Source organism: Urocampus carinirostris, chromosome 10 (assembly GCF_059441175.1).
Source record: "Urocampus carinirostris isolate Australia breed hairy pipefish chromosome 10, RoL_Ucar_1.0, whole genome shotgun sequence".
Taxonomy (NCBI): Eukaryota; Metazoa; Chordata; class Actinopteri; order Syngnathiformes; family Syngnathidae; genus Urocampus; species Urocampus carinirostris.
In genome coordinates, this window is record NC_142358.1 from 17,693,736 (window position 1) to 17,706,920 (window position 13,185).

The 13,185-nt window shown below is 39.6% G+C and overlaps 2 protein-coding genes and 1 non-coding gene across 4 annotated transcripts in view; all 3 read right to left on the reverse strand.

The window, feature by feature from the left end:
- Positions 1 to 1,036: 1,036 nt before the first annotated feature.
- On the reverse strand, positions 1,037 to 9,354 carry mrpl28 (mitochondrial ribosomal protein L28). 2 transcript variants are annotated; one of them, XM_088346360.1, is made up of 6 exons: positions 9,265 to 9,354; positions 7,946 to 8,237; positions 7,719 to 7,871; positions 6,661 to 6,795; positions 6,490 to 6,576; positions 1,037 to 2,538 (listed from the first exon to the last, which is right to left on the reverse strand). In XM_088346360.1, exons 2-6 carry the CDS (start codon positions 8,228 to 8,230, stop codon positions 2,443 to 2,445), a joined length of 756 nt encoding a protein of 251 aa, XP_088202486.1. In that variant the 5' UTR covers positions 8,231 to 8,237; positions 9,265 to 9,354; the 3' UTR covers positions 1,037 to 2,442. The 2 variants fall into 2 exon arrangements, with proteins under 2 accessions (XP_088202486.1, XP_088202487.1); XM_088346361.1 differs by having other exon boundaries at positions 9,247 to 9,319.
- A 609-nt stretch (positions 9,355 to 9,963) lies between these two features.
- On the reverse strand, positions 9,964 to 10,050 carry trnastop-uca (transfer RNA opal suppressor (anticodon UCA)). Its single transcript has one exon. It is a non-coding gene; the product is annotated as a tRNA-Sec (tRNA).
- A 1,568-nt stretch (positions 10,051 to 11,618) lies between these two features.
- Positions 11,619 to 13,185, reverse strand: part of LOC148357972 (proton-coupled zinc antiporter SLC30A1) — a 9,795-nt gene continuing 8,228 nt past the window's right edge. Inside the window, exon 5 of the mRNA XM_088346131.1 lies at positions 11,619 to 11,823. Within this exon, the coding sequence (XP_088202257.1) occupies positions 11,619 to 11,823 (205 nt within the window). The remainder of the gene's footprint in view (positions 11,824 to 13,185) is intronic.

The window sequence follows — 13,185 nt, forward strand, 5'->3', positions numbered from 1 at the left end:
AATCCCTCCCCACAACCATACTGGTAGTGGTACTGGTTGTGCTGTGTAGGTCCTGTATCACTTAGTTCAGATTCTCAACCTGCTTGCTTGGTGGTTTTCACAGGGAAGTTGATGAGAGAGAAAGAGAGCTGCAAACAACGATGTCTACAAGCCTATTGGAACCTACAAAAGGATTATAAGGAACACAAGAACTTTGAGAGACTGCTCATATGAGTCATTTAAGTAAGAGATTCTGCTCTGACAACTAAGCTGAACTTGGACCTGTTAAGACTGTTCATGGCACAACAGAAAGTTTATGTTCCATGGACTTTTTTTTCTGTAAAGAACCCAGAGAGGGTTATTTGGTTATTTATTTCATAAATACTGTAGTGTTATTTCCTGGCTTTTTTTTTCTGTGAAGAGCCTAGAGAGGGTTATTTGGTTATTATTTCATTAATAGTGTTATTTTATTACTTTTGTTATGTGAAATATCCAGAAATTGATTGTGGCTTTCTGGAAAACATTAACTTTTTACATTTAGGCACTCCTGCAATAATCACACTTTTTCTGTTACAAACTGACCCCGGCCCCTCATCAGGGAAGGGAAAAGGTATGTGGCCCTCACAGGAAAAAGTTTGGGGACTCCTGCCCTAAAGAGTAACCAATATGGGCTCTTTCAAAAGCAAGGGGTTGATTCTCAGATATGCACTCTTTGCATATGATATGTCAGCACATTTTAGCAACCCGCTAACAAGCGTGCCTACATGGAAGCCACATTGGTCGGGTCAACGTCACCGTTAAGGTAATTGAAAATAAATCATAACGTGCCCATTTTATAGCCGATATTTTTACAGGGCAACAATTTGTCATGGTTGAAACGTAATGTTACTATGAAAAATAGATAAAACTATATAAAAACAGAAGAGGCTTTTTCTTGTTAAATAAAAAAAAACGAAAAAGGAATTAAAATGTATGAACAATTATACAAGTTACAAACCAATGCATCGAAATTTCAACGCTGTATATGAAACTCACTAGAAAGAAGCAACAATTCAAATTAGTTTTAATGAGCAGGCATTCTTTTATTATTTATTTTCACTCCGTCCACATGTACTGGAACATTCTGATGGTTTGAAAGTTCAAATCGGCCATTGTGGCTAAAAACTTAAACAACCCTTTTAATTTGTGATTGATATGTGAATCGTTAAATTAATTCAAATTTTAATAGAAGTATACTAACTGAGCTACATCGAGTCACTATTGGGGCAAAAAGGTCATTTGGTTTGGGTAAAGAGAAACCGGAAGTCTGTGATATATTACCCGACATGAATATATTATACATTGCTACGTTTTCCATTTTTGATTTTTTTTGTGGACTTCTGAGTAAATCGTCCAATTGGCGAGCCATTCACGTTTTTTTACAACATATAATTCAAATATCCTTTTGAAATAATTGACCTTGTTGTTCATCAAAATTAAGGGATATAAATATCAAACTCGGACTTTTATAATACAGTAAACTGAAATTCTGTATACGTACTGTAGTCGCCTCTGGCCATTTTCGCCTTTTTGGTCGGAATTGTGTCTGAGAAATGTGTAAATACATCATCCTGTCTTCGATTAATTGGACTTCCTGGACAGGTAACATCATTATTAAAACACCCATTTGGAGTTGTTATACCAGCATAGTATTACTATCTACCATTAATTTCTTAAACATTTTATGACAATAATTGAAATGTTAATCCGCATTTCATTTATAAATCTTTTGATTTTTCCCAAAATCATTTAGGTTGCTTAATGGCTCTTAATTTAAAGCTTTTATTTTGGATATCCTGCCAAAAGCCACGAGGGAGAACACTAATGTGAGGAAATAAAACAGGAATAAAGTGTAGTTTTTGTTTTGGTTAACAGTACCTAATTAACCAAGGTCCAAACATTAAATTCAATTGTCGAACATCACATGAAGGCAAAACAGAAAATGGTCAAATATTTTGACCTCAAGTTGGAAAAGTCAAACTCCCACGAGTTGTGAGCACCATTTTCGGACAAACCAGGTCAGTAGTTTCTGTGTTTCCCCCCCAAATATACTGTATGAAAAAAAACCTATAAAATATATGAATACGATTTTAACACTTAGGGACCGTTCCTAAAAATAAAAATTCACTACGTTTTCAACATCATACAAAAGGTTCAGGACAAACCAAAATACTGAAAGAGTTGCACAAGCTTGTTGAATAAGATCATTTTGTATCTGGTCATAGAAATACATCTTTCTTACTGATTCTATGTTCAATTGTAATTCTTATGTAAAAAGACAAGCAAAACTAGGAACATTTCCAAATCTTTTACACAAAATGATAAATTAGAGAAGCTGAGATATTTACAGTAGGTATGTTTTTCCTCTTGCAAAGAAAAAAAAAGGAAAACGAGATATATGAAAAGGTAGCTTCTTTCGCACTTTCATTTGCTTTCAGTGAGATGAGGCTCTGAGAGTTTCTGGATATGCAGATCTTCGATCAGCTTATTCGCAAACACCTTGAACAGAGGGTCGGGCTCCTGCAAGGCAAATTGTACAAAAAAAATATATTGATGTAAAGATTACAATGAATACTTACTTTTTTTCCTCATATAGAAAAATTACACTTGAAATATGCAAAACTATCTGTTAGTATAATTATTAAAAGCTAACTAGAAAGACGAATACCCATCTTACGACTTTTACTTCCCGGACTGTTTTAAACTGGTAAAAAAAATAAAAATTCATCCAGTTTAATTTGCGACGCAATTGTAATTATTTACCTACAACCAATTTAAAACATTAAATGTTATAGTTGTAATTATTCAAACATATATTTTATTAGTTTTTTCACATGAATATTCAAGAGCAGCAAAAATGCCAAGAATCATGAAAAATAACCAAGAGGGGGCAAACCGAACAGTCTGTCCGATGGCTTGCTAGTCAGCGTCCGAAGATTCAAAGATGAAAAAGAAAAATAGTTTAAAGATATACCCAGATTCTAAAAATATGCAAATTTTGAGGAAATAGTACATGTTTTTTTTGCATTAAACCTCTATCTACTTCATCGGTATATTGTATTCCAATCATTTTCTGAGATAATGCATTTTGAAGACAGCCCGTCTTGTCTTTGAGCTGCGACATTACGTGAAGATCACCGCCCCCGAGCAAGCCACTCGCCATAATAGTTTACGAGTTATTTAGTCAAAAAGGCAAGTGTTTAAAGCAGAGTTTTGGTAGTTTTTGTGGAGGATGCTTGGCGTTGTGTGGCAGGGGGATGTAGTATTGGTACAACAAAGGGTGAGCGGTCAAAATGGGGCTAATTGACAAACATAACACATAGAGACTACGACTGACAGGCAACCAGCTCAGGGTGTCCCCTACCCACTGCCCGAGGATAGCTGGGATGGGCTCCAGCACCCCCGCGACCCTACTGAGGATAAGCGGTGCAGAAAATGGATGAATGAACACATGGAGAGCTATGTCATGTCTATGTTTCTTGCACAATGTTGACTGCACTATGTTTACTGCTCACCTTGCACAATGTTGACTATTTTTTTGCACTACGTTGACTATTTTTGCGCCAAATGCATATTGCACAAACCCTTACGATACCAACTGCATGTAACATCCTACATGCCGTCATTTCTTTGTGTAAATTATAACTATAACCTTGTCCTCATTCTTTTATAACCTTTTTTTCTCTGTTCCTTATCTTCTTGGTTTCTTTACCTCACTGTGATGTGTGAAACTGGAGTGTCATGCCCAATTTCGTTGTCACAATATGTTAACCCATTTTGTAACAATGACAATAAAGGTATATTCTATTCTATTCTAACAAGGAATAAACCAATAGACATTAGACCTAAGATTTATGGCCCGAACCCGAACCCGAGGCAATTTCGGGCCGGGTCGGGCCTGAAATGTCAGTCATACGGTCGGGTCGGGTCGGGTTCGGTCCTGCTTTTTTTTTTTTTTTTTTTTTTAAATTAATTAATAATTATAAATATATGTTCATTAAAAATATATACTTAAACTATGTATGGATACTAGACCAAGGAATATAGTAAATCAAATAAATATTATTTGTGTACAATTAGTTGTGATTGCGGAAATCATAGCGTACAGTGACGTTGGTGACTTTTCCATCCGCATTAACAAACGCATTTTGTAAAATACGATCGCGCTTTATTGTTTAAATAAACGCGTTATATAGACTAGAATCTCCCAATTATTATAATTAGCTCGCTTTATTTTGTTTTAAAGCGTATTATATAGAATACGATCGCTTTTGTCGGAAGCGTACATTGACGTTGGTGACATTTTCATCCGCGTTAAAAAACGCAATTTGTAGAATACGATCACGCTTTATTGTTTAAATAAACGCGTTATATAGACTAGGATCTCCCAATTGTTATAATTAGCTCGCTTTATTGTTTTAATAAGCGTTTTATATAGAATACGATCGCTTTTGTCGGAAGCGTACATTGACGTTGGTGACATTTTCATCCGCGTTAAAAAACGCAATTTGTAGAATACGATCGCGCTTTATTGTTTAAATAAACGCGTTATATAGACTAGGATCTCCCAATTGTTATAATTAGCTCGCTTTATTGTTTTAATAAGCGTTTTATATAGAATACGATCGCTTTTGTCGGAAGCGTACATTGACGTTGGTGACATTTTCATCCGCCTTAAAAAACGCAATTTGCAGAATAAAATCACGCTTTATTGTTTAAATAAACGCGTTATAAAGACTAGGATCTCCCAATTATTATAATTAGCTCGCTTTATTGTTTTAATAAGCGTTTTATATAGAATACGATCAGGGGGGGGGGGAATTTGCATAGGAGTCGGAAAAGGGCACAACACGTCAACACCCCCCCAATGAAAGTGCTGCGCTAAAATCTTAAGGACGTACTACTACTGCTGCTGTGGATTATGGCCCAATGATCAAGTCGTCAAAATGATGGACGCCCTTAAATGTTTTCGCTACCTCAAAAAAAAAAAAACCCGTCAATGACAGATTGTCGCTTAATGTAACATCTGCAGTGCAGACACAGAAATATAAAAGATGTAAATGTTTATACAGTTTTATTTAACTTAGGCCTAGATGTTGTAACAAAAGGCAGAGTTTAATTTGTTATCATAAATCACCCCTCCTTATAAATAAAATATGTAATTTCGGGCCCCCTCGGGCCGGGCCAGCAAATCCAGTTAATTAGTCGGGCTCGGTCCGGGTCGGGTTTAATACCCCTCGGGCCTGCGTCGGGCTCGGGTGCTTTTTTTTGGCCCGATCTTACCTCTAATAGACATGGCAGGCTAGCCAGTTAGCCGGCTGCTACAGAGGGATAACCCACAGGCATTCTCCCCATAGCGCAGATCGCCTCGACTCACTTCTCTCCCATCCTCCACATTCAACAACTCCTCAAAATACTCAGCCCATCTCATCCTGACTGCACTACCGCTAACCAGCAATCTACCGTCCTGATCTTTCACTTTCTCTTCCTTTCCAGACTCGCTCTTTCTTACTCTTCACTTCTTTCCAGAACACAAAGGATTACCGGTTACATTGCTAGTTAATAGCAATAAAAACAACTCGTTTACGATTGGTAACCAAAGTAAATATTTTCAACTTGCTCAAAAGTGATCTCTAAAGAAGGTACAAATGGTTGGCACTTTACTGTTCTATTACATTCCCCACGAACTAAAATGAAAAGGGGTTTTAGTAACATTTGCACGAGGGAGTTCATTTTATGTTGGGAAGCATTTTTCCGCACAACACCGGCCGCTAATGGGGGCTAATTTAGAGCAATCAAAGCTTGAGGCCTTTGGCAACCCTGACGCTATTGGGTGTAACTATCTGGACGTTATTTTACCAACTGCAAGACACGTGCCAAACAACACAAAGGAAAAGCCAGGTTCCTACCTAAAAGGAGGCGAAGGCAAAACAAGAACGTACGCTGTAACTGCAGCAGGTAAACTTAACGCACATCTTTTAGAGATTGAAGCATGCAACTCGGACAAAACGGTCTCAAGTCCCCCAACGACACGGTAAGCAAAGTTTCAAATCCCCCAAGCAGAGATGAGCACTGTGCAGTCGCATTTCACTACAATCACTGTTTTGGAGTTGCATCATGCGTTTCTTCCACTGAAAACACCATTGTTGAGTCTTGTTTTCTTTCTGTGACGTCACAGCTCTAGAAGATTTAGACAAATTTGCCAACTTTGAGACTAAATTTCTTGAGTCCCCCGGCGCGTCGAATATTTTGCAACATATATGCATTATTGTGGGAGAAACCCTAAACGTACTTGGCCTAATTGAAAAAAATAAAAATAAAATTGTCTTTATAATCACTTTAAAGTTTGTACCAATAAGGGAGGTAGAGCAAGGACTTGGTAGGCAAATGTAACAAATTTGATTAGGAATCTTTAAAAAAAAAAAATTAAGACAAATTAAGTTTGAACTATTATGGAGACCGTATTTTTACCTTGTGCTCCAGCTGCCTCTGTTTCTCCACGGCTTCATCCAGGGTAAGACCCACCCATTCTGCCTCCTCCTCAGGTATCTCAAACTGCTGCATGGTGAGAGAGTCCGGAAACCAAAAGATGAAACACTTTGTATGATACTCAACTTGGCACTGGCAAACGACTTAGCTCACCTTGTATTTGTTGTAGACCTTTTCCCTTTTGACCGGGTCGTCCGGATAAAGTTGCACATCTTTGCGAGCTAGCCGCAGGAGCATGGCCCTCTTCAGGTCCATACCCAGTTTGGAGCACAGATCTTCTTTGGGAGTCTAGAAATTCAAATCAGACTCAGGTTGTAATCATGCTGCCCAGCAGGGAGCGTTTCATCTGCTTCCGCTACACAATACATGACCCAGTGAACGCTCGTTAATCGCAAGGGTTACGTTTCAAAAGTAACCCATGAAAGACGAAATATGTGGAGTAAAAACCTTACACCTATGCACTAGACCACCAGGATACAACATTAATCAGTTCTGAGGTAGGAATCGCAAAGTGAAATTGCCTTATAGGTTTAAATAGAAATCTAGAGTAAAGAAATTGGGCCTAAAAAAATTCAGCTTGATCCCGCCCACGGGTATAAAATCCCGAACCAGCCCAAGCTTGATGGCTTTACTTGTTTTGATGGACCGAGCCCGAAGTAAACTCACATTTTATTTGTGAGGAGAAAGGGGGATTTTGGCCTATAAAAACAAGCCCTACCCCAGACACGCGCCTGCTTCTTGCGTTGACAGTGCTGCCGAAGAGCACCGAATTTTTTTAAGGAGGAAGGGGTGATTTTGGCCGTCTCCAACTCTTATATTATTTTTCTTCGTTTAATGTGTGGTCTGTTGAGTCAGACTGTGATTAAACATGGCAAGAATTTCAATCATTTTTAAGCACTTCCACCTAAAATTCACTCATTTTCCTCCCTTCGAAAACATCTTTTCAATTCAAGCATTTTCTCGGATTTCAAGCACCCCTACAAAACCTGATGAAACCACAAGGTTATTGACGCACAAGTAGAGAAGTGGAGGGACTGTTAAGCCCATCAGCATCTAGACCATAATGCAACATGCAAATCATTGAAGAAGCATGACCGAGAAAAACGAATCACATTATAACGAGGGTTTACTGTATTCTGATTAATACTCTGTGCAATATGAGTTAATGAGTTGGCCATTTTGGATACACAGGACGCCGGGGTCTCACTTACTTTGAGGATGTACAGGTCAAAACCGAAGGCGGCATCGATCAGGTCCAGGGTGCGCGCCGTGACTGTTATAGTGAACTTGTGGTCCAAGATCTCACTGTACAGTTCTCTCTTAAAAAGCTGCGGCTTCCACGTCTTTTTCAGACGGTTAGACATCTACAAACACATTCAAGTTAATAAGCTTATGGAACTTTATTTTTCTTGACAAAACCATCCTGCCACACACTCACCTTATCATTGTTGGCATATCGGAAGCCAGATACCCATCCCTCACCACCCCAAAGGCCGTTCTGCGACTCGGGAGGGTAGTAGATGGGTATCGGGACGTCCTGCACGCGTTCTTTCTGTCCCGTTTTGGTGCTGAGCCGGTACTGGACCCCCAGTGGCCTGAAGTGGACCGGCTTGGGCTCCTTGGGATCCAGAGACTTGAGGAAATGCTTTGGGAGCCGGGCGTAGATGCCCTCTTTCAGTTTGAGGGTGTCCCAGAGTCTTGGAGGATATTTATGGAACGGCATTATGTATCTTGAAAACACAAGGAGAATGCTTTACATGAAAACTTAAATCTCAGATATTTATTTGCAGGCTCTAGTGCAGGGGTGTCAAATGTGGTGCCTGCGGGCCCAGGGTAGCCCTAAAGTAGCCAGCGGACTGGTTCTGAAAATAGCTCACCAGTCATGTTGATTTTCTAGTAAAGTTGAATTCAAACTGGCATGAGAAATCATTGTCATGATACAGTGTTTTTGAAAACAATTTAAGTAGTTGACTGCGCTTATTTTAACACAAATTTTAAAAATACAACCTGGTAATAAAATAATAACAATCGGACAACATACTAATAACAGAAGTAGCGATTTTAGAATTTAATTTCAAACTAGTAGCACGGCGGCGCAGTGGTTAGCGTGTGTGCGGCACAGTTCTAAGGTTTGGGGAACCTCCTGTGTGAGTTCAAATCCAGCTACCGGACTTACTGTGCGGAGTTTGTATGTTCTCCCCGTGCTTGCGTGGGTTTCCTCCGGGCACTCCGGTTTCCTCCCACATTCCAAAGACATGCATTTCAGGTGGATTAGCCGGTCCAAATTGTCCCTAGGTGTGAATGAGCGAGCGAGTTGTCTGTCCCTGTGTGCCCTGCGACTGGCTGGCAACCAGTTCAGGGTGTCCCCTGCCCACTGCCCGATGATTGCCCTTCGCGCTGTTCAGTAACAAAAAAGCAGAACTCAGGTTCAAAAATGGTCGGCGTTGCTAATGTTATGGAAAATTATAAATGACCATGGAGAGTTGATTTTCCTACGATGAAACTTTACAGGAATACTGTTTAAAGATTTAGAGCGCAATTTCAAAGGAAATGTGCAAGGCGGTAAAATACATTTACACGCCGTGTTAATATACACACAGTCATGCCAGCATTGAGCAAGATCAATGCACCGACAAGATTTAACGAATTGACGAGTAAATAATTGAAACACATCTATTTTGGTTTTCTTTTATTTGAAGTTTTTACATACTTAACTCAAGGATTTTGCATGCGCCTTACCCGGTAAAGTTTTAATACCTCAGAAGCGGGCTTCAAGTGTGCAAGGACATCGATTGCGTTTGCCGACTTCCGCATTGACAGAGCACGTCACACTAATGATAATTTTCATTGGCTGTAGATGAAGTGTGTTCAACAGTGATTGGATAACATTTTGAAGGTTTTGGATTGGTGGAACCGGGTACCATTGTCGATGCTGATCATTTTGGCATTTTTGCTTTCGTTGAGAAAAGTAGTTTTAGGAAAACAGGAAACATAATAAAAATATATATTTCACTGCACTGTTTATGGTTATTATATTTCATCCGAAATTAATGATAGGACTATTTTCTCAAATAGAACGGGAGTATCTTCAAGAGCAAATGACTGGAAAGTGTTGTTGCTGGTGAAATTAGGAGTACTGTATTTCATCTGCTGTGTTAATTAAGTAGGTGACGGGCAAATCATGTACTGAAGTCCTATCCATCTTTCCATTTTGCGATCAGTTATCCTCATCAGGGTTGTTTGGATTGAAATATTAATCATATCTTCATAATTCAATTTCAGTGTATTTTTACTGTGCATTCAAGTCCTCAAAAATCCAGTGGTGAGATTTGTTTACTTTGACCGTTGACTATTTACTTTGAAAAGTGGGAAGAAAACGGAAATGGGCGTGCGGTAACTGATATTAGACTGCATAGAATTGAGTACTCACAACTTATGTGATCAGTGATTCAATTACGCCCGAAAGGTGGAATTGAACCACTCTGCCGCTAAGCAGCTACAGGTTTGAAGCCTGCACCCCGGACCACCGAGGCTCATCCGGGCACTTGAATCTTCGATCTGGGTGTTTTATATAGGAAACAGCAATACTATGCACTCTCAGTGACGGTTTTTCTGTCATGTTTGCTAATTCAGTTTAAGGTCGTAAAGCGATTTCCCCCAAACTATTTTTGAATATAAATCGTTTACAGATTCAAAAGAATGCCGTGTAAGGTAAAAGAATAAGTTATGTGATGTTTGATGCAAAATAGTTGCGTTCTGATTGGCTGCAATACAGAAGAAAGGCGGAGACTAATGTCGGCATGACAGGTGACTAGTTTTGTATGGTAAAAGCTGTTCCTTTTCATTTCCTTGAAGAGACAGTATGTATTGTTAAGTTCATCATATTGTTCAAGAAACTGCATTAACTAAAGGTAAATTATTATACGAGGCTAACCTAGGGGGAGCTTACATGATTGTAATTCATCTTGCTGATAAGTGTACTTTACACCCCAAAATCTGTCTTTTTTCATTTTCTTGATTCATTTCCTTTATTTTTCTTCTATTTTCCTCTACCTTGCTTTTTATGTTTTCCTCCCTTTGCCCTTTTTTCATTTTTTCTCCCTTTTTATTTATTTTTCCCTTTTTAAAATATATTAATTCCTTATTCTTATTTCTTTGGTCTTTTTTCCTTGTTTTTTTCTCTCCTTTATTCTTATTCTTTTCTTTCTCATTTTTTCAATGTTCTGTCTTTTTAATTTCCCTTTTATATTTTGTGTAGTTTCTCTTTACTTTTCTTCCTCCATTTTCTCACTTTTTTTAATTTCTTTTTCATTGCTCACTTCGAGTCCATGTAGTTTGTATACTTATTTGTGCTTATTTGCACTTGTTTTTCACTTGCATCATAAAATAAAGCGAGATGAAGTGGTCAAATATTACACACCGTCGCTTTAAGTTCATTAATTTAAATCAGAGGTCCCAAAATCTTAATTTTTTTGTTACTGACTAGCGAGAAGGGTTACCAGTTGGATACTAAAATAGCAACTTATAATGTTATCACTATGTCGGTTCTCTTTCTATTATAGGGATGTAAATATTAGACCAAGGGTCAAAATGACTCAGTCAAACACTTAAATATCAAGCCACTATAAACCTCAACCAATCTACAAGCTCTTTGGAAATAATGCCTATCCTAATATTATTTGTTTTACCTTTTTTATTTTCTAATGCACGTTTATCCATCGGTGCTACGTCTAATCTTGTTGTAAACAATGTTCACTACAAAGTACTCAATGACAAAAAGGACATTTCTATTTCTAAATCAAATATCCTAGAAAATCCAAACGACCCACCAGTGAGTAATTTCCAAAACCAGTTCGTGGGCTACTCAGGTGATCTTTGGGAGTTACCTGCTTCCTGCGATCCACACATCGGTGATCCCTTGATGACATTACACTAATTTGTGCTCAAGCATGAGCATAATATAGAGAGTATAGAGATGAAGAAGTCATGAATCTTTACTGTCTTATACAGAATATATTTCAAAAGCATTTATATACAGTACATATTCTTCTAGTTTTCTCCTAAAATGTGTCACATTACAAAAAAAGATGACCTGGTTGTTTTACTTTATTTTAATGGTCTTTATCAGAGGGAGAGGGAGGGCAGCACACATGGTCTTTACAGATCTTAGCACATGCTAATCTGCAGGCTAACTTGGGAGATGGGCACGTTGAACTTTCGAGGGAAGAAAGGGGCGCAAACTCAGGTTGCACCGTGCAGCAATTCACCCCGAAGCTCTGAAGGGCCTTCACAACCCCTGACGTTAACTCAGAACACCTGAAGATGTGGGAAAAAAGGTCACTATTACTGTGAAACCTGTAGTTGATTATTACACTGTGATTGTATAAACGACAAACATGATCCAACTGTATTTGAAGGTTAGGGGCCGGTCACACAGCCGTTTGCGGCTGAATCACGGCTAAAATTTTGCGTTTTAATTTTGCCCGTGGTTGCCCGGGATGGAAAATGCGCAAAATTGGCCAACCCGCTGTTCATCGGTGGTATGCCCTCAAAACACGCCGGCGACTGTTCCGCTTCCTCATCGCGTCATTTCTGCGTCATTTTCTCGTATGGACCACGGGTATAAAAGCTCCCGAGCCGATGTTGTGCCCTAATACGACTCCTACGCAACACATAAAAGTGAGATAAAACGAGGTAAAAGTGGTTGTAGTAGCGAGGGGATGCAAATCTCGGCACCGGGCTGTAGAAATCATAACCGCACAAGACACAGTCCCGTGAAGATCAAGATTTCAAGCTATGGCATCATTTTTATTTTATTATCTTGAAAAGAAATGTCAAGAAATAAAAATGGATTAAGACGAGGTCACTACGCTGACGGGGATCCATGTTCACCCCCTTGACGTCTCGAGCACAACTGACGTGTGCTCGGCATTCGCGCTGTTTATACGCGGAGAAAGGCGTTTGACCGTCACACGCGTAACACGCTAATTTCACGTAATAACACCGCGATACAGGCGCAGAACATGCTATTACCATGCTCCACCCACGATTACCCGCTGAAATTTCCCGTCCTACCCATGTGTAACCACGCCCTGGCCGCGGCCAGAGCACGTCGTTCCGCGTCATTTCCGCGTCATTACCTCGTGTTGACCACGTGTGCGGCACGCGGTTTAACACGTGCTCAAACTTTTGAGCAGCTCAAAAGTTTTGAGCGCGGCCAACCACGTAAAAATTTCCGACCGCGAGTAAAGCACTGCTCTATCTCGTCTATATGGCGGTCTCAAAGCGTCCAACAGCGCCCAACAGAAATTTCTGGCCGTGGTTCAGCCTCAATACGCTCGTGAAAGGCTGTGTACCCGCGCTCTGAAGAATTGAGCAGCGCAAAACCTTTTCGCGCTGCCACCCGCGCGCGAATTTCCAACCTCGTGTTAAGCATCGTGTTAAGCACCGCTTTATCTCGTCTGAATGGCGATCTCAATGCATCCAATAGCGTCCGCCTCAAAGGCAGAAATTTCTGGCCGTGATTCAGCCGCAAATGTCTGTGTGACCGGCCCCTTATATATACAAATATATAGTCAACTCCCATTTATTTGTATAGCCCTTGATCACAAAATGTCTCTAAGAACTGCACAGGTTACAATTACACCGTCCCCTGATCTCAAACCATCATGCGGGCAA

Coding starts and splice junctions, on each gene's coding strand:
- mrpl28 (XM_088346360.1), bottom strand. CDS start 8,230: ATGCCGTTCCATAAATATCCTCCAAGACTCTGGGACACCCTCAAACTG. Junction 6,796..7,718: donor TTGACCTGTACATCCTCAAA/GTAAGTGAGACC, acceptor TTGAATTTCTAG/ACTCCCAAAGAAGATCTGTG. Junction 6,577..6,660: donor AGGTCTACAACAAATACAAG/GTGAGCTAAGTC, acceptor CTCACCATGCAG/CAGTTTGAGATACCTGAGGA.